The sequence below is a fragment of the Delphinus delphis genome, chromosome X (assembly GCF_949987515.2).
Source record: "Delphinus delphis chromosome X, mDelDel1.2, whole genome shotgun sequence".
Taxonomy (NCBI): domain Eukaryota; kingdom Metazoa; phylum Chordata; class Mammalia; order Artiodactyla; family Delphinidae; genus Delphinus; species Delphinus delphis.
This window is the reverse complement of record NC_082704.1, coordinates 105,952,245-105,970,667: the sequence shown is the minus strand read 5'-3', so window position 1 is coordinate 105,970,667 and position 18,423 is coordinate 105,952,245. Positions and strand designations below refer to the sequence as shown.

General features: G+C 35.7%; 1 protein-coding gene across 4 annotated transcripts in view; it reads right to left on the bottom strand.

The window, feature by feature from the left end:
* Positions 1-836: 836 nt before the first annotated feature.
* Positions 837-18,423, bottom strand: part of KLHL15 (kelch like family member 15) — a 32,463-nt gene continuing 14,876 nt past the window's right edge. For all 4 annotated transcript variants that reach the window (XM_060002205.1, XM_060002203.1, XM_060002204.1 and 1 more), the window contains one exon: positions 837-6,086. In XM_060002205.1, coding sequence (XP_059858188.1) covers positions 4,977-6,086 — 1,110 coding nt within the window. In that variant the 3' untranslated portion in view covers positions 837-4,976. The remainder of the gene's footprint in view (positions 6,087-18,423) is intronic.

Here is an 18,423-nt window from a genome sequence, read left to right as displayed (position 1 = left end):
GGAATAAAAGAAGGTCCCTTCATCCAAGGAGACTATGATCTAACTGTGGAAGGAATTACACCCAACTAGTATGCAAAATGAAATGAAATAAGAGCTATAAATGTGTTGAGCATAGAAGAGGCAGTTAATTCAATGGAAGAGATAAAACAGGTTTCAGGAAGGGAGGAGCGCATTTGAGTTGGGCTTTGCAAAATAAGTGGACTTTGCAAGCAGGGAAGGGGAAACAAGGCAAGCGATTTGAAGCTGGAAATTAGCAAAGATCACAACAGAATAGAGTGCGGGAAGTGACAGAAAGAGGCGGGAAAGGTGGCTTGAGGCCAGGATCCAGGGAATCCTGTCCATGTTTCTCAGGAGTCCGTTTTAAAGAAGGCACACATGTGCCTAAATATATCCAAGTGCTTGTGTTGTAGCAGATTCATTTCTACCGGATTCCCTAATTTCAGAAATGCCTTTAAGAACAATGAATCAAAAATGCTAAGGAAATCTAAAAATCACCAAACTAAGGCTTGAGGGCTTATAAATGCTTTTTCTCGGTTCTCTATTTCCATTCTGCAAAACTCTGTTAGTGGAACTTTAATTACTTGGCTTCACTATAAAATTTCCATTGCATGTAAGTGTAAATAATTTCACTCAAATGCTCTCATTTCAATCTGTGGCTGAAAGCATCGGTAGAAATTACATTTTTGTGGCACTTCCTTGGCACATTGAAGGAAAACAAAATGTATACTGTTAATCAAGTCATGAGCGACTTTGAAAGTGATAGATTATATCAAGATAGTAAATAATAAGAGATGAAGTATATTTTAAAGATTAAAAATATTTTATTTAAACTTTTCTTCATAAACACTTTTAACATTTTTTTTCAATTTAAAAACAGAATGGATAGCATAAACATGTTTTGAATAGATTATATTCACGGCTTGGGAAAAATTACCTGACAAAAATGTAAAGGCTTCCAAAACAGGTATAAAAGGCAAACCTTAAATTATTCTAAGATTTTTAAATCGGCCCTAGGATTATTTGACTACTGGCCCAAAATGTACCTAAAGGTCAAAATATTTTTTCTATAGACAAAATATGCCCAAGGGGTATAGGGCATATACAAGTTAGATAGAAAATAACCTCTCTGATCACCTCACTGGAACATTCCTTCAGAAAGCAAACACCTAATCCTTACTGATTAATAAGGTTTTTAATGTAGTTGTTCCCAAAGATGTAAAAAGAAAATCTAAGAACATTAAGGAGGAACAAACAAAGCTGACAGCATTCTCTCAATGTTACTCGTGTAATATTGAAGTTATACTGGTATACTGAAAGGAAACGACTTCCATGAGTTTACCTATTCCAGTCTATGTCTATTGAATATTTGACTTTATAAACTCTTGATAAACTAATTTTTCAGGACTTTCATTTTTAAGATAAATCTCTTTTTAGAAGATATTTATCCCCAAACCAACTCTAATCTGATAGAATGTATGATCCCTAAAAATGTTCAGAGTACAAAAAAAAATAAAAAATGTATAATAGGCAAACAGGAAAAATGGCACGAGCAGTTTTACTGCCATATAGCCCTCATTTATATCTAATTTACACTATTATCTATGTTGTGTTTTACTTCAGTCTAAAATTTTAAATTACGTATTCTCAAAAGAGCTAGTCTTTTCTGAGAGATAGCTTATAAACTGAAATAACAATTTATATTATAAACTGAAATGTTATGACCTACAACCACATATACATATATAAAAATAGTCCCACTGAACGTTTGACATGTTTAGATAATGCAGCTCAAATAATTTGTTATAAAATACTTTAAAGCTTAGTTTCATGTAATTAAGACAAAACCATTTTTACCACTTCTCCCCACACAAATGTGTGTCCTTTACTATGACTCGAGCAGGCTTCCCAGAATGAGGTGTCCAAAGGTGCTGCTTTAGAAAAGATAAGTGAAGGGCTCAGTCGATATTTCACAAATTATAGTAACACTCACACAGAGTAATGAGGACACAGAGAAAGCTGTCTCAAGAAAAGCTAATAATTCTATTAATTAAGCTTTACTTTTTAAAAACCAGTAGTATTTCTTCCAATACAAAACCTTCAACATGAGAATCTTGAATTTTATGAAAAGGTTGTAGTGCAAGGATTTTCTTTAAGCAGATTAAAATAAAAACTTAGAAGGTCAAAGACATGGAAGAGAACAAACGTTTCTAATTAAGATGCAATTAACAAAAATCAGCTATTTTTGTAAAGTCTGGCATTTAAAATGTAAAGTGAAAATTAACACACAAAGATCACAGCAATTACACTGTATAGTTTTAAATCTTACTGAATTTTAAAAAAACTATTTTGAGCACATATAATGTATATAAACAAAAATGGTTCCAAATGAAGCACACAAAAAATAAACTTGAAAAAAATTCTATGAAAAAATTTTCCATAGTTTAGTATAACAAAAATAAATCTCTTTCAGCAATTAAACCATAATTTTAAAAGGGAATGTAAGTTAATCATGGATTTAAAATAAGCTAAATTAGCACTACATATAAACAGAAGAGTTTTCTCATACATTCAGAACCCAAGCAATAACAACTATTCTTAAAGCTCAAAACTGATTACAGCTGACATCAGGTCAGACATGACTTACGTGTGAAGCTTAACCCAGAGTTAGTTCAAGTTAAAAGATTTCACAAATTTTCCAAAACATGAACTTTGATCTTGGCCTTGTGTTTTTACAATGAAGACCAAGAATATTCAATTGTTTGCCCAGATCTTACTTTAACTAGGACTACGAAGTCATATCTAAGCAATTAAAGAGAACCACCACTGGAGTGTAAAAGCCTGATGGGGTTCCCTGTCTCGGTCTTTTCCAGCAAAAGACAACAATGAGGAAAATAATGAAGACGTTACTGTTATTTTCTTTAAAGCAAGACGGCACACATATAAAACACTAAGCCAACTAATATATTAGAAAAAGAATTAAACGGCTAATCTAACTCCTAGTTTTCAAAAGTAAAATGACTAAAAATGATTTTTAAGATGTAGAAAAAGGCTTTTACCCATATTACCATGGGAAACAGGATACTGAATTTCATTTTTAGAAACTGAAAGTAAATGATAGGACCACTTAATAAAAATTTAAGTCTCATATACAAAAGAATATTAAGTTGATTTCTAAAGCCAATCCCAATGTTTCGCTTTTTAAAAAACTACTTATGTACCTGACTGTTTCTAGCCTCCAGTTGTAGAGTTTTAAAATCAGGTTTTTTTCATAGTTGTCTATTTTAATTGCAAAAATGAAACAAGTCTTCACATTTCCATGATTTCACTCTTCCATTTTATATTCAGTGGCGGCAGCAGCAAAAAAAAAAAAAAAAAAAAAAAAGTGAAACTAGAAAATTTACACAACAGCCATATAGAAGGCATTGCAATATTGCACCAATATCCTAAGATCTGGCAAGTTTTGCCAGTGTAGATCTAGTCTGTATCATATATAGAGTCTACTCAGAAGAAAATGGCATCAGTTTGAATGATCCACTCCCTGGTTATTCTTGCTTAATTTTGACAACTATATGCTTTTTCTTCGAGTTTAAAGAGTTGAAAGGTGCGGCTAATCCTAAAACACTTACTATAAATGCTTTTAAACAGTTATTCTTGATCCATTCTGAACTTTGAGGTTACTATCTTTCATGCTAGTAGCTTTCAGTAAATAAAACAAAAGCTGAGGGCTTACATCCCCAGTGCCACTAAATATTTTGTACTAAATAAACAAGTAGATATGACCAGTTAAGATTATAATTCTATTCCTTACCTCTAAGTCAAAACTGAGCTCAAATTTTCCACAAGTTGCTACTTTCCATTCAATAACAGATGCAGCAGCCTTATTGAATGTAAAGAATGGGAGTTGCACTTACTTTTAAGGGGCCTTTATTTAGGACTCTGGTATTACCTAAATTCTCTTTAAAAGTGCTTGCACGCTGCAGGGCCAGGGCTTGTCATATACCACTCCGATTCTCACTAAAAACAGGGTAACATTAAACAGACTGCAAAGAAAAACATTTTCAAAAAGAAGACATACATCGATAAGCAACACTAACGTTTACTTTTGAAAATAAAACATATAAAATGTTAGTTTTCATAAAACCATACATGTTTCAGGAATATAAGGAGTTTGAATATTACTGAATCAGTATGGACTGAAGATAGGCTACTCTGATACCAAACGAGGACTCCAGTTCTTTTAACTTTCTAAAAATGTTAATACATGAAAAGACGTTACATCTAGAATACAACAAGTATGGCAAACCGTGTGTGCAAGTGCACTAGCTTAAAAATATAGAATCCTAACCACGCATAAAAGGGGATGTGCCTTATATATTCATAAGATGTAAGCAAGTATGGATATGCTCTCACTAACACAATGCAGATAAGAGAAGGCAGCTTAGAAATAGTGTTCTGAATATAAAAAAGTTAAATTTGTAGAAAATTTATATTTTTGCATTTTCAGCAAAAAGCCATGCAAAAAGGTCAAGAGTTTTAAACTTAAAAAATAAAATCAAAAAGTCTAACAGACTGCAATACACCGAAATAAATGTTCAAAAAGATTTCAGATAGAGATAGGAACTGAAATTACATCCAGTGACACTTATCAGGTCTTCTCTTAGAAGATGCATGACTCCTACACTGACATTTGAAAGAAATGTTTAAAGCATAACATCAACTTCCCAGATAAGTGAATCGTTCTATTAAACTGCTTCTGGAAGTAGTTTCAAGAGCTAGTGCTTAGAATTGACTTATTGCATGAGTTTGAGGCCACTAAAAAGAAAAAACAGGATGCGAGAACAGAATGAAAACATTTTCATGTATTGACCAATGGCTTTGATAGTAAAACTAGTGAGGTTCTTCTTTATGTGTTTTAATTAACTACTTTGTCTCAAACAAATTTTTTGTTTGGCTTTATTGAAGGGAGAAAGATGCCATTAGTTGCAACGTCTGACCTCGTCCAGTATATATTCTGGAAAATGCAGGTTGCATACTTGTAAACCATCCAGCTTGCAGGGCATCCGCGGGTACTCATCTTCCTTCCATTTGTTTTCATCCGGATCAAAAGTGAGAATAGAATCGCTGTAATGACCATTGTAGCAAAGGCCTCCAAGAACCATTATCTGTTTGTCCAGCACAGTCACACCATGGCCACTTCTACCAATTGGCATGGACGCCAAGATGGTCCACTGATCAGTCTCTGGGTTGTACACTTCTGTGGAAGGGCATCCCTGAGACTCAAAAGAGGCCCTCAAGATCACACAGACACCACCGAAGACATAAAGCTTGCCGTTGTAAGAAATCATCTTGTGAAAACATCTAGCGTAATTCATTTTGCTCTTATTCTCCCAACAGTTGGTAACTACTTGAGTTCTCCTGGTCCGCTGTTCTATGGTCCCTTCTTTACTGGGGTCAAACACGCACACTTGTTTGGAGGTGGAAGATGAGGTGATTCCACCAGTGATAAACAACTTGTTATTGAGCACTGTCCCCTCATGTCCATACTTGTTAACTGGATAAGGATCCACAAATTCCCATTTATCATTGGTGATATCATATCTCTCTGTTGAATAGAAAGTCTCATCTCTGGTTCTGCCTGCTACAGCGTAAATAAACTTTCCAATAACACCAACTGCAAATTCTGAACGTGGTACAGACATGTCTGCCATCCGGAGCCAAGAGTTTTGTCTCGGGTCATACCTGAACACTTTGGAAGAAGCATGGAATTCGCCATCTGGGCCCAGTTCTTCCCCACCCAACAAGAACACGAAGTTATTCACGATAGCAAGGCAGTCCGGACGCAGAGGTACTTGTGGGCCCTCCAGTTCCCACCAGACTCTCGGTTTCTTTAAGAGAAGTATTTTACTGTTAACCATGCTATGTCCAATCATGCCTCGGAATACTGTAGTTTGGGGTTTGGCAGAGCGGATGCGGCTTGATTTCATGTCCAACAGAGGCTGCTGGTGAACGTTCTGAAAGTAATTCAAGGCTTGGTCAACTTCATAGCGCAGCTGTCGGGAGTATCTATAAAATTCTGATGTCTTAACCTAAGAATACAAGTAAAAGAATTTAACAACAAAAACAAAAAACAAAACATCAATGGCAAACAAAATATCAAAGCCCACTAAGATGATTAGCTTATGATTTTAAGCTACTTTACTAAAACTGATTTCCTGTTAAGATCACATACTTTCTTTTTATTATTTTTTTTACAAAGCTTTTATCATATTTGTTTTTGTAATTTCTATTTGTACTAATTTATGCACATTCCCAATCTTTTTAAAAGTAAACAAGTTATTTTCCAGGCACAAGCTAAATTCCTCTAACAAAATGTATTAATCATCTAATATATGTCGGGCCCTGGGCTACAAGTGGTGGCTATACGAGGACAAGTAGAGGTTTCACAGTAGAGGAAATGTTGGCCTTGGTTTTCTTAACCACAAGGAACACTGTAAGAACACCCATGGCTGAATAATTTGGGGAATTAAGTTAGTGAGTTAGTAAAAATTTAAATACACACAAAATTCTCAGTTGGTTTTTGACATAAAAACTTGGTGTGATATCATTAACTCCTATAGTAATAATTCAGTTGACAAGAAAAGGTCAAACTTTTTCCTTTTTGTTTTTGGGGTTGGAACTACCTAATTATAATGACTGCTAACATCTTATGAAGCACTTTTAAGTATCATGCTAACTACTGTGGGGAGATGAAAAAAAAAAGTATAAGATGTGGTCCATTTCCTCAAAGAACTTAGAGTATATTTCAGGAAATGAAAACAAATACACATCTACCAGTTTTAAGTAAATGAGGCAATTGACAGTTAGGTATGAAGCTGTATAGCTCATCTGTGAGTGCTATGAACTTTAGATACAGAACATATCAAACTGGTCCAAAACATTCAAGGGATGTTTTGTGAAAGAGGTAGGAAGTTGGAAACCAAGCAGAAACAGCCTGTATCATAATGACAAGGGTGAGATAAGAGGGCTAGGATTTGGATGGTTACCATTTGGATCCTGTAGAGATAAAATCAACAGATTTTATACTTTTTCTCTTTATTGAAATTGTTCACTATTATTATTTGCTGATTTCTTTCACAGTTATTTTGCTAGGAGGAATTAGGTTGTATATCCAATCATTGTGATCGTATGATTAATTCTTTGTATTAAGAACAATTATACGATCTTTCCTCTTAGAGGGGTCATTAGGCTAACAAATTAAATATTTAAGGGCCTACTGTGCACAGCCAGTAGTCTGACTGCCTCACAGGTTTTGAAGTAACAGAATCAGCATAGTAATTAAGCATGACATCAAGCAGCCCAGTATGGTGATTAACAATTCGATTTAGGAAATATCTGACTTTGCCACTCACAAGCTGTGTGATTTTGGGCAAGTGACTCAGTATCTTTAAGCCAGTTTCCTCATCTGTATTACTGGGACAATAGCGCCTACACCTCATAACCCTAAGGTAGGAGACAGGCAAGATAATCCTACACGGAAAGGACTTAGTATGGTGCCTGTCATGTGGCAGTGCAGAAGAAATTACGGCTGCTATTAGCTATTATTACTGACCAGGGGACATCTGTGGAAGTGTCACTCAATTTACGTTAATGCATCTGATGATGTGCGTTTGTTTGTGTAAATATTCAGTCTTCCAGAAAGTAGAGGAGAAATGAGAAAAACTGTTACTCTGTACCTAATCCTCACCAGAAAAGCATGACTGATGACATGCAAGTAGGAGGAAGCTTTAGAGGAAGCAGCCGTGTTGTTTGGAGATCAAGAAAGAAAGGAAGGGGAATGCTGCCCATAATGGATAGGCAGATTTCAAGATTTCAAAGGAAAAACAGGATCAATTCCAAGATCAGAAACTGTGTAAAGAAGCTCAAGAAGGCTTGGAGGCTCTCAAAAGCATAACGCTGACTACATAATTGCAAAACATACTGATGAGGGGAAGAAAGGGGGAAAGTATCTAAAAAATCTGATGTGCTGCAGAGAGCTTTCTGGAATTCGGATGTTAAAAAACCACTTACGACAGATGGTAAAAAACAGGCACATAAAACAAGTATTATAAAGAGTGAAATGGAGCTGTAAGAATATTGTGAACAAAGCTAAAGCCTTAGGAGGAACTGTGACTTTACAAAGTGCCAGATAGTGAATAAATGGCATTTTAGGGGTTAAAGTAAAAAAAAAAAAAAAAGTAGAGGAAAAAGTGAATTCCCCCCTGGAGGAGGTGGTTAATGTAATATTAACAAAGATAAAGAGAAACAGCCTCCTATCTTATTCCCATTCTCGGCTAAGAATATTATATTCTTTCCAATCTGAAGATCAAACACAATAACTAAGAAAAAACTTAAATCCAAGATGGCTGAGAAAAAAGAAAAACCAGGCAGATATTCTCACCGAGTTCAAGTCATCTGATCTCACAAATCACGTCCTGGGATCCTAGGAGCCTTCACAGATAAGGTTGCTTAACTGCTCTCTGTAATGTGTGTGGAATCATGAAGAATGGCAGAGGACTAGAAACCAGACAGATTTCCGAACTAAGACTGGTTAGCTTGAGCCTGATCCTGCATTGTTAAAAACTAGTTAGCACTTGCATATAAGAAAGCACTACAAACTAGGAGGCAACACATACTCACCCAGTAATGCCAAGACTGACCATTTCTGGTTTAATTTTTGATGATGTAACAACACTGCTACAGAATGAGAGAACCTATGACTTCAGCAAAGTAATCAACAAAGCTTAGTCATAAAGAAAACAGAAACACTAGGGACCCACGAACCACCTGAAATTGCAACAGTAGTTATGTTAATGCATTTGGGGGAGAGGGGGGAAGTCCAAAGCTTTTATCAGATGTTCCAGGGATCCACAAACTCCAAATGTAAAGCTTTAACTGACTCTATCCTCACTGCGAACCAACAATGTGATATGACAGTCTTAAGAATAAAATCATGGACTGAATTAGACAGTCCCACCCTCTCTGTTCAGGTGAAACCACAACTAAGTGTTCAACTCCACCAGTGTACTTTAGACAACAAAGTGGATCATGTCGAGAAGACAGCAAAGAGATCCAAATCACAGGAAGAGTGGTCAAACAGATGAAGAATGTTTCAATCCACGAGAAGACTCAGGAGAGAAAGACGGCAACTGTTTTCAGGACCAATAAGTAGAAGTTAAGAGAAAGACTTTAGGCCAATATAAGGAAAAGCTTTGCAATTAGGACTGACAACATAATGGATGTTCACTGCATTATTATTTGTAAGAGCACAAAAACTGGGCACAACTCACATATCTATTAATATGAAATTGGTTGACCAAACTCTGGTATATAACATGCAATCGTTAAAAGGAATGAGATTAATCCACATGCAGTTAACACAGACATTCAAAATGTCAAAATGACAAAACCTGCAGAACTGTATATATAATACTCTCAAAAAATAAAAATGGACTGTTTTGCACAGTCAGCAGTATATGCAGGGGGAAAATGTATATAATACGAGTACAACATATAGTTACCAGTGAGCTCGTGAGGGGCTTGCCCTTTTGAGATTTGAAATAGGTCTGTATTGGGCTTTTCTACAGGGACTACAGTAAAAAGGGTACAGGTACATGTTCCCAAAGTGAAGAACTGTCTACTTCTGGAGTCTAGCATCCTGCCACTGAAGGTAGTGCAGGTGTGGCCACCTAACAGGAGGGCTGGAGAGGAATTCCAGCATCACACGAGGACTAGGCAGAATGGACTATAATGGCTTTCCACCTTCCAACCCCAGGTTCTTGCAGATCATGTCAAACTGGGCCAGCTTAATGGCTTCCTAGAGTCACTTCCTAGCCTTTTCTTTTTTTTATATACCCAATCTTCTGGTCCCTTTGTCCTCTCCCTATTCATTCTATCATGCTCCTTTGATATTTGGGTTCCAATGAGTTTACAAGAATCACTTCAGCACTATGTTGAAGTCCCAGTCAAAGCTACATCTTTACCTGATCTGTTCTACCTCTAAGCCCACAATAATGGAAGTTGTGCCTTTTTAGATAGCTATTATACCCTAAGAGATATTCTAACCAAAGAAATTTAGCTCCTACTTCTCTCTGCCAAGGCTAGAAGTTCTAGACCTACCTTGCCTTTTCCCAGGGCTACTTATTGCTGCAATTTTCCTCTAAAACCACACAATATCAATAAGCATAACTAGCTTCTCCATTCATGATAGAAACAGGAAATTAATGAATCTGTGATAATCCTGGACAAAGTAGTTACAGATACACTCTGCTTTAAAACAAAAAGTGTAGGGCCAAAAGCTTCTTTGTGAATGGAATCACTTAAAATGCATTAATGAAGGGAGCTATCCAAAAAGAAACGTGTGGCTCATCTTTTCACAGAGAAACCATTTCTCTCATCATTTGCTCCTCATATAACAGTTTAACTATCTGTGTATCAGGCTCTCTCAAAAGAAAGATATGGAAAGAATGACATTTCTTTCATGTTCTGAATTACTTTCCTTATCCTTCCTAGGATTTAAAAAGCTGTCTTATTTTAAAACTTGGAAAGATTATCACTTTTCTTGCTTTGATATTTTAAAAAATTGTATTATGAAAAGCATTTTGAAGTGAAAGTATTTATTACCTCTTAAAAACAGTGATCTGAACATTTTAAATTGGCCATTTCCTCCTCTAATCTTTTGGTTTAATGAAATTGTGTGCATGCACATATGCATGTAGAGAAAATGTGAGAAATTAATAATTTTGAACGTGATTCCTCTAAATATGTTTATTAAGTCAAAGAAATAATAGCTAGCCATTAGCACTGGGTAAAAATTCCATGATTCTCTTCTCATTGTCAAAATGTTATATAATCCACTTACTAACTTTTTAACTTTTCAAGGTAATTTGTTTATACTGCTCTTAATTTTGAAAGAATTAAAATGAAGCAGGCAATATAATTAAAACAGGCATTTCCATAGAGCTTACTACCTTTATTTGATTAAAAATCTACAATTTAAAAGTATCTACTAAAACAGCCTATAGTTTAAAAAATTATTTTAGGCTTTCAGCCAGCCAATTTAAGGTATTATCAGCTGTTTCACCTTTCAAAAGGATTTTTTAAATGCCCAATATACTAAACCAAAGAAACAAAAGGCCTTTGATTAGTTTATCCAGTTGTAGGGAGGTGGGAGGGGTGAGGACTGAGGGTTAGAATAATCTCTGAACTCAAGATCCCAGGTTTTAGACTTGACACTGTCCCCAAGTCACTGTGTGACCATGGAGCCTCCAGTTTAGGTATTTTCCCTTTATAAAAGGTGTAAGTTGCATGAACAGACATCTCTCTGGCCCTCCTACATCCAAAACTGCTAACCTAATTTTTGCAATGATGAGTATAAGGTGTCATGTGGAAGGAAGACTGAGTCCTGGCTGTCAGTTTTATCATTCTTCCTCCATGATTCAGTATTCTCAAAAGAAATACCCAGAAATAAAGCAGTTACTGTCATGGAGCTTTAGTGCGAAAACAAATTATGTCTTTGGGAACCACAGCTACATTTGATATTAATTTTGATATTCAGTAAAATGTGGAAGTCTTTATATGTTGTACTGCAAAAGCATCTACCCTGATATCAGAGGTTTACTTATAAAATCATGCTCAGGGCTTCCCTGGTGGCGCAGTGGTTGAGAGTCCGCCTGCCGATGCAGGGGAAACGGGTTCGTGCCCTGGTCCGGGAGGATCCCGCGTGCCGCGGAGCGGCTGGGCCCGTGAGCCATGGCCGCTGAGCCTGCGCGTCCAGAGCCTGTGCTCCGCAACGGGAGAGGCCACAACAGTGAGAGGCCCGCGTACCGCAAAAAAAAAAAAAAAAAAAAAATCATGCTCAGAACTGAAGCTTGTATTGATTTATGTGACACACAAAAAGCTAGTTACAAAGTACCTTTAATTAATCCCTTTGTCCTGAAAAACTGAATAATGACCAGGGATAAGGCTATTTTAAAAAATTAGTTCCTGTTAAGCACAAATCCTCTCAGTAACACTATAATTGCAGTCAAATACCAAACAGTTAAAACAAATTTTAAAAAGGATTACACATCCTGTCTTCTCCAAGTAGGCAAGAGTCTAAAGTATTGACAGCTTCAGAAGGCAAGTGACCAGGGCAAATGGGGGAAAGGGAAAGGACTCCCTCACGACAATATTCTTATAAGAGTTTCAGCACAATTTGATGAGTCCTCTATCCCTTCAACTTTTCTATAGATAGTGAAAAATATTTAACTCAAAAATAAATGTGCTTCATATGTAGAAAATAAAGTTATGGTTACTAAGGGGGAAAGGGGGGCGGGTGGGAGGGATAAACTGGGAGATTGGGACTGACATATACACACACTACTATATATAAAATAGATAACGAGTAAGAACCTGCTGTTTAGCACAGGGAACTCTACTTAATACTCTGTAATGACCTATATGGGAATAGAATTTAAAGAGTGGATATATGTGTATGTGTAACTGATTCACTTTGCTGTACAGCAGAAACTAACACAACATTGTACATCAACTATACTCCAATAAAAATTAATTATAAATAAATAAATAAATGTGCTTAGGGAATTCCCTGGGGGTCCAGTGGTGAGGACTTGGCGCTTTCACTGCCAAGGGCCCAGGTTCGATCTCTGGTCGGGGAACTAAGACCCCACAAGCTGCGCTGCAAGGCCAAAAATAAATAAACAGATAGATAACTAAATAGGCTTAGAAAGTCTAATTTCCTTCCAATTTTGGTACAACAGTAATAGAGCACCACTAGAAATTAAATGAGTGCACAAGCCTAAAAGGTAGAAAATAATGTAAAAGACTTAAGAATATCTTATCACCTGATTACACTAATATGTAGATAGTACAACTAAGTTCTAGAATTCACAACTTTTTTTACACAATTTTTCCCTACTTATGGAAATACCCTCAACTACGTCAATATTTTATTTATAAATACGGAAGAGCAGAAGGAAAGTCAAATAAAAGGTTTAATCCTAGAACTAACTTCTGAATGAGCAAGGCTTACCTATGACACATGTAACATTTTCTGGGTAAATATTAAATTTGAGAATTACAACTTTAAAGCCTAAAATCTTAATATACCCCCGTGGTTCCTTTCCTGCTCCTAACCTTTTCTCCAGTCATTTTCTGAATTCTCTGATCCTTTTCGATTTCTGCGTATCATTTGGTTTCTCTCCCTCTCTTTATTTCCCAATTCATTAAAAAGATTTTCTCCTTTTACAAGTAAATGTGGCTGTCCCCATTCCATGTCTTCCTCTCCTGTTACTCCACAGTTAGTTTCCAATTCTATGCTTTTGTCTTCATCTCCCTTTTATTTAAAAGGAAAATCAGCAAGTTAGGTTGAATTTTTTAACTCCCATTTTCAGTAGGTTCCTACCAGCTTAATACAACCTTCTAATAGTCTCTTTCCCAGGGGATTTCACAGCAGTCAACACCTAGTCAACTCCAGGAACCTGGAGTGAATGCAAGTCAAAGGTGGAAAATAAGAGCACTCCATATCTATACACAAAGGGCAGAAGACTGGAGAGGGGAAAAACACCTTGGGTGATTTTTAAAGAAGTGCACATGTATTAATTACAATCATCCAAGTCCATGGGGCTGGGAGGGGGGGGTCGATAAAAAAGAGACTGATGCAGAAAAAGACATTGACTGAGAAAGTACGCTTAACCCACTGACCTAGTTTCAAACAAAAACCTGCTAATCTCTGTGCTTTCACTCCAAGGGGCAAGTGAGCTGATTGTTAAGTAATTTCAAGTTTATAGCTGTATAAGTACTATTTAATATATGAAGAGGATTTAAAACTTTTTCAAAAACAACTCAAGCTTATTAGAAATTCTAATCAAATTTCACATTGGAAATCCAGGTTACTGTCTTCTAAAAAATATTTTTATTGTCAAATACAGCACTGCTTGTTTCTTCTAAAACTGTGAGGGTTAGAGGGAAATTTGTTTTTTCCTCTAGATTTGTCTGGCTGTAGTTTAAGTCATTAGAAATAATTACTTTTTTCGAGTTTTGGGGCTAAACTGTTTTAACACTAAAGTTAATGGTTTGGTTTCTGGACAGAAATTTTGGATTGGTCAAGTGCTAGATTAATCAAATCATGTTGCAGTGCCTAAGTGAAGGAATTCTGAGGGGTACACAGCCCCTACATTTTTACATAGATGTGTCCTTGCCCAGGCAATTTCATTACCAAGTGGGTTGTGCCTCAACCAAGATATCGCACCACCCAAGCACGACACATTAAGAATAAATTTCCTTATGTGTCATAGTCCATTGTTAATGCTATATAAACCAACTATGCTGATAGAGAAATATTTGGAAGATTATCAGTGCTTTGTGAAGACCAGTTCTGAGAGCTACCATGTTCTTAGGAAGGTACTAAGGGTCTTAGTAAGGTATACTTGGATACTTAATTTGTAATCCTTAAATTCTATCAGTTTCAAGGTGAGTCCAGGACACCTTACCCCATTTTAAACTGTAGCTTTTAAAGCCACAAATTCTGGTCCTTAAGTAAAAGACATTAAAAAAAAAAAAAGTGTTAGCCTTTCTGAAGCATTTTCACTCTGATCCTAGGATTAATACTCACTAGTAATGAACTTATTTTTTTTCAATGGACTATCGAAATTATCTCAAGGCTGTAAATATCCTTATAACAACAAACTTTTATAAAATGCAGATATGATTTGCTAAATCCAAATATATTCTCAGTGAAGGAGAACTAACATCTTCTCTCATTAAAACATTAGCTTTGCTCTTCAAAAGTTAAATAAACCTAATTTGGGGGGATATGGTGAATTACATTTAACAGGTTAGGGGGAAAAAAGCACATTAGGGTATCTGAATATCATGAGCTAGTTTATAAAACAAAATATTTGGAATAAAGCAGAATTCATCTATATAATCTGATTCCTTAAAAAATAATTTTCTTTCCTTTTGAAAAATTGTAAGATCTTATGATTATGATTAATATAATTTCTAAGGGGATCATTAATATGCTAGATCTTACCTTACGCATATTTATGATACTGAAGATGCCCTGGGTTCAAAAATATTAAAATGTCACTTTACTAAAAAATCAACATATGGGTATTTTAATGAATAATTTAACAATTTTGCTAAAAAGATCTTTTCTGTACAAAAAAGTAAAAGAGGCATTTTGCCAAATATACATTTACTTAATAAAATGTTTTCAATAAAGCAATAATTGTTTTTTAAAAACCAAAAGACCAAAGAGAGCAAAGTTTAAACTATTTAAATCTTCACATCACTGAAATTCAGAATGACAAATGTCAGGCCTTATCTCTGTTAACAGATGCAAAGACCATTAGAGTTAGTAAAAATACATGACGCAGACATTTGCATTACGTAAAAACTGAGATTGAAGTCTAGTATTAAAACTGAGAATGGACTATAGTTAAAATGAATCATACTCCTAACCAACTATGTCAAAAGGACAAGATCCTTAATTTTCAGCTTTCCTCGATTATACAGGGAAAACTCCAGAATTCTGCTTTCACACCTTACAGTGTTCCCACATCTTACACTTTTTTCAGTGCCATTAAAATTCTTAGGCTATGTTTTGTTCATGCAAACATGTTAGAATTTTCACAGCTCTGTAACAACTTCTAAACCACCCAAGCAGGCCCACAGGGTTAACTACATGCTTCCTGTACATGAGGGTCCTCTCCCTACTCTAGTAGCTTGGACTGAGAAGCAAGCAGACCCGGGTTCCAGTCTGGACAGTGCCACTTAACCTGGGATAAGACTCCTAACTCTTCTGAGCCTGTTTTCTTACCTACAAAACAGAGATAACCTGCAGACTCTACCTATGTGTAGAGCACTCAGTGCAAGGCCTGGCATATAAGTGTAAGGTGTTCAGATAAGTAGAATCACTGCCTCTAAGGAACTGGGTGAGGAAATCTGGAAAGTCTTGGTCTCTTGGGTGATGATCCTGTCCCAGAGTCAGTACAAAAGTTAAGACAGTCTGTTTTCAGCTGGGGAGAAAATCCAGTAGACGACTAGGGGAAAAGATACCGCAGAAGAATAAACCCAAAGATTTCGACACAGCTAGAGGGCATGATTCGGGTCCCTGGAATCAGTGGGGGCTATTCCTTAGGGAGAGGCAGAATGGCCCCTTACAAAGCCATTGCTCAGATCTGATCGTTACTACCAAAGGAAGAATTAAAATCTCTAAAGGTTTCTTCACGAAGCTTTGTTCAATCACTTTTTATTTTCCTGAGGCCAGGGAAAGGATTCTGACAAAGAGATGCTATACTTAAGTTATCTTCATCAGCCATTCCACAGAATAGTTAAGTAGGAAGGTTCACTTAACACTAAACTGTACAGAACATTTCTAAAGGCTAAGGATCCAGGAGAGGGTTAAATACGTGACAAAGGCTGTTTAATGTATGCATATTTAGAGTTTCTAGAGCACAACTTACTCCCTGAACTTGTAGAGCAGCGCTGTGCAACAGAAATATAATCTGAGCCACAAATGTGAGCCAAAGATGTAATTTTTACACTTTTTAGTGGCCATAGTTTAAAAAGCAAAAAGGTGAAACTGACTTTAATAATGTATTTTAGCCCAATATATCCAAAATATCATTTCAACATATAATCAATATAAAAGTTAGTAATGAGGTAATTTATATCCTTTTTGTCATCTTAACCTTTGAAATCTCAAATCAGACTTGTCACATTTCAAGTATTCAAAAGCCACAAGCAGTGATTGTATTGAACAGCATGGTTCTAGAGATACACTACTTTTTTAATAAGAAAGAATAATCTTTTAATTTTGACATTTTAGCTAGTTTTAATTCCAATAAATTGAATGGAAGGGCTCCAAATTTTTTTTTAAAGGGAGGGAAATTTTATGAATCTAAAAGGAACCTAATGCAGAGTAGTGTGAATAAAGTCCTTGATGATTTTAGTCATAGGATTGGGCTACTTAGCCTCCTAATACAAAAAAGAATGGCAAATTCTAAGTTTGATCAGAGTTGCTAAGTGGTTTTCCAAGACTTTCTCTGGCATTACAACAATATTTTCCTGTAATTGTTCCTGAAAATACACGATGCTAAAAAGTAGGTGTGTTAACAGGAAATATAAGGAAGAGAAGAACTAAGTTAACACCAACACAAGGAAATAATCTGATAAATCCAGAATGTGGGGACACACTAGGACAATTGGTAATCTGATCTTTCTAAAAAAAAAAAGTGGGGGGCTGTGTTAGATTCTTCAAGAAAGATTAAACAGACATGATAACCAAAAGCAATGTGTAAACCATGACTGGATTCTAGGGCATTTGGGGGACAACTCTGAATATGAACTAGCTGTTAGATGTTATCAGGGTCTTATTGTTAATTTTCCTGGGTGGAATGGTATTGAACCTGGGTAGGAAAAAGTTCTTATTCTTACGAGAGGCATGCTAATAAGTATTAAGGGACGAGATGTCATGATGTTTTCAACTTATTTTCAAACGTTCAGCAAAGGAAAAAAAATCTACATAAAGAAAATATGGTAAAATGTTAACAGTTCTTGAATCTAGGTGATAGCTATATAGGTATTCATTATACTATTCTTTCAACTTTTTGTATGTTTGAGCATCCTCATCATAAACGAGAAAAAGGAGAGACAATTTCAGATTTAAAGAGGGACGTAATAACAAATGTGCTGTATGAACCTCGATTCAATCTTTAAGAAACAGCTTAAAAAAGACATTTTTGGGAAAACTGAGAAAATCAGAAAATGAAATGGATATTACAGATATTAAGAGATGACTGTTAATTTCAATAATGGTATTATGGTTATGTAGAATTTCCTCACTCTTGGGAGATAAGATGCTTGCTGAAGTAGTTAAGGAGGAAACATCACATCTACAACTTTCTTTGAAATGGTTTAGCAAAAAACAAAAATTTAACATAAAGGCACACACTCTCCTCTCTATCTAAAAACAGGGTGGCAAAATGACAACAACTATTAACCTACAAGATATGTTTATGGGTGATCATTCTACTGTTCCTTCAGCTTTTTTGTATGTTTACAAAGTCTAATAGTTTTTAAAAATTGAAAGCTAAAAAGTGCATATTAACATTCCATTTTTCTAAATTTCAGCGAATAGGATAAAACCACAAATCAAAACTGCCTACACTTTTCCCCATGTAGATCCTCATACTAAAAAAGGACCAGCACAGATGTACTATGTCTTTATTTCTGTGCCCTTTCTGGTTCCATGCATATATAATGGTTTTAAAATGGCCTTGTTTGAGACCTGCAGAGTGCTGAGTACAGGAAAAATAGATGGGCCCTATTTTCAAGGAGCTCAAAACAGTATGGTGTAAAATAGTCCAAATTCTTATTTCC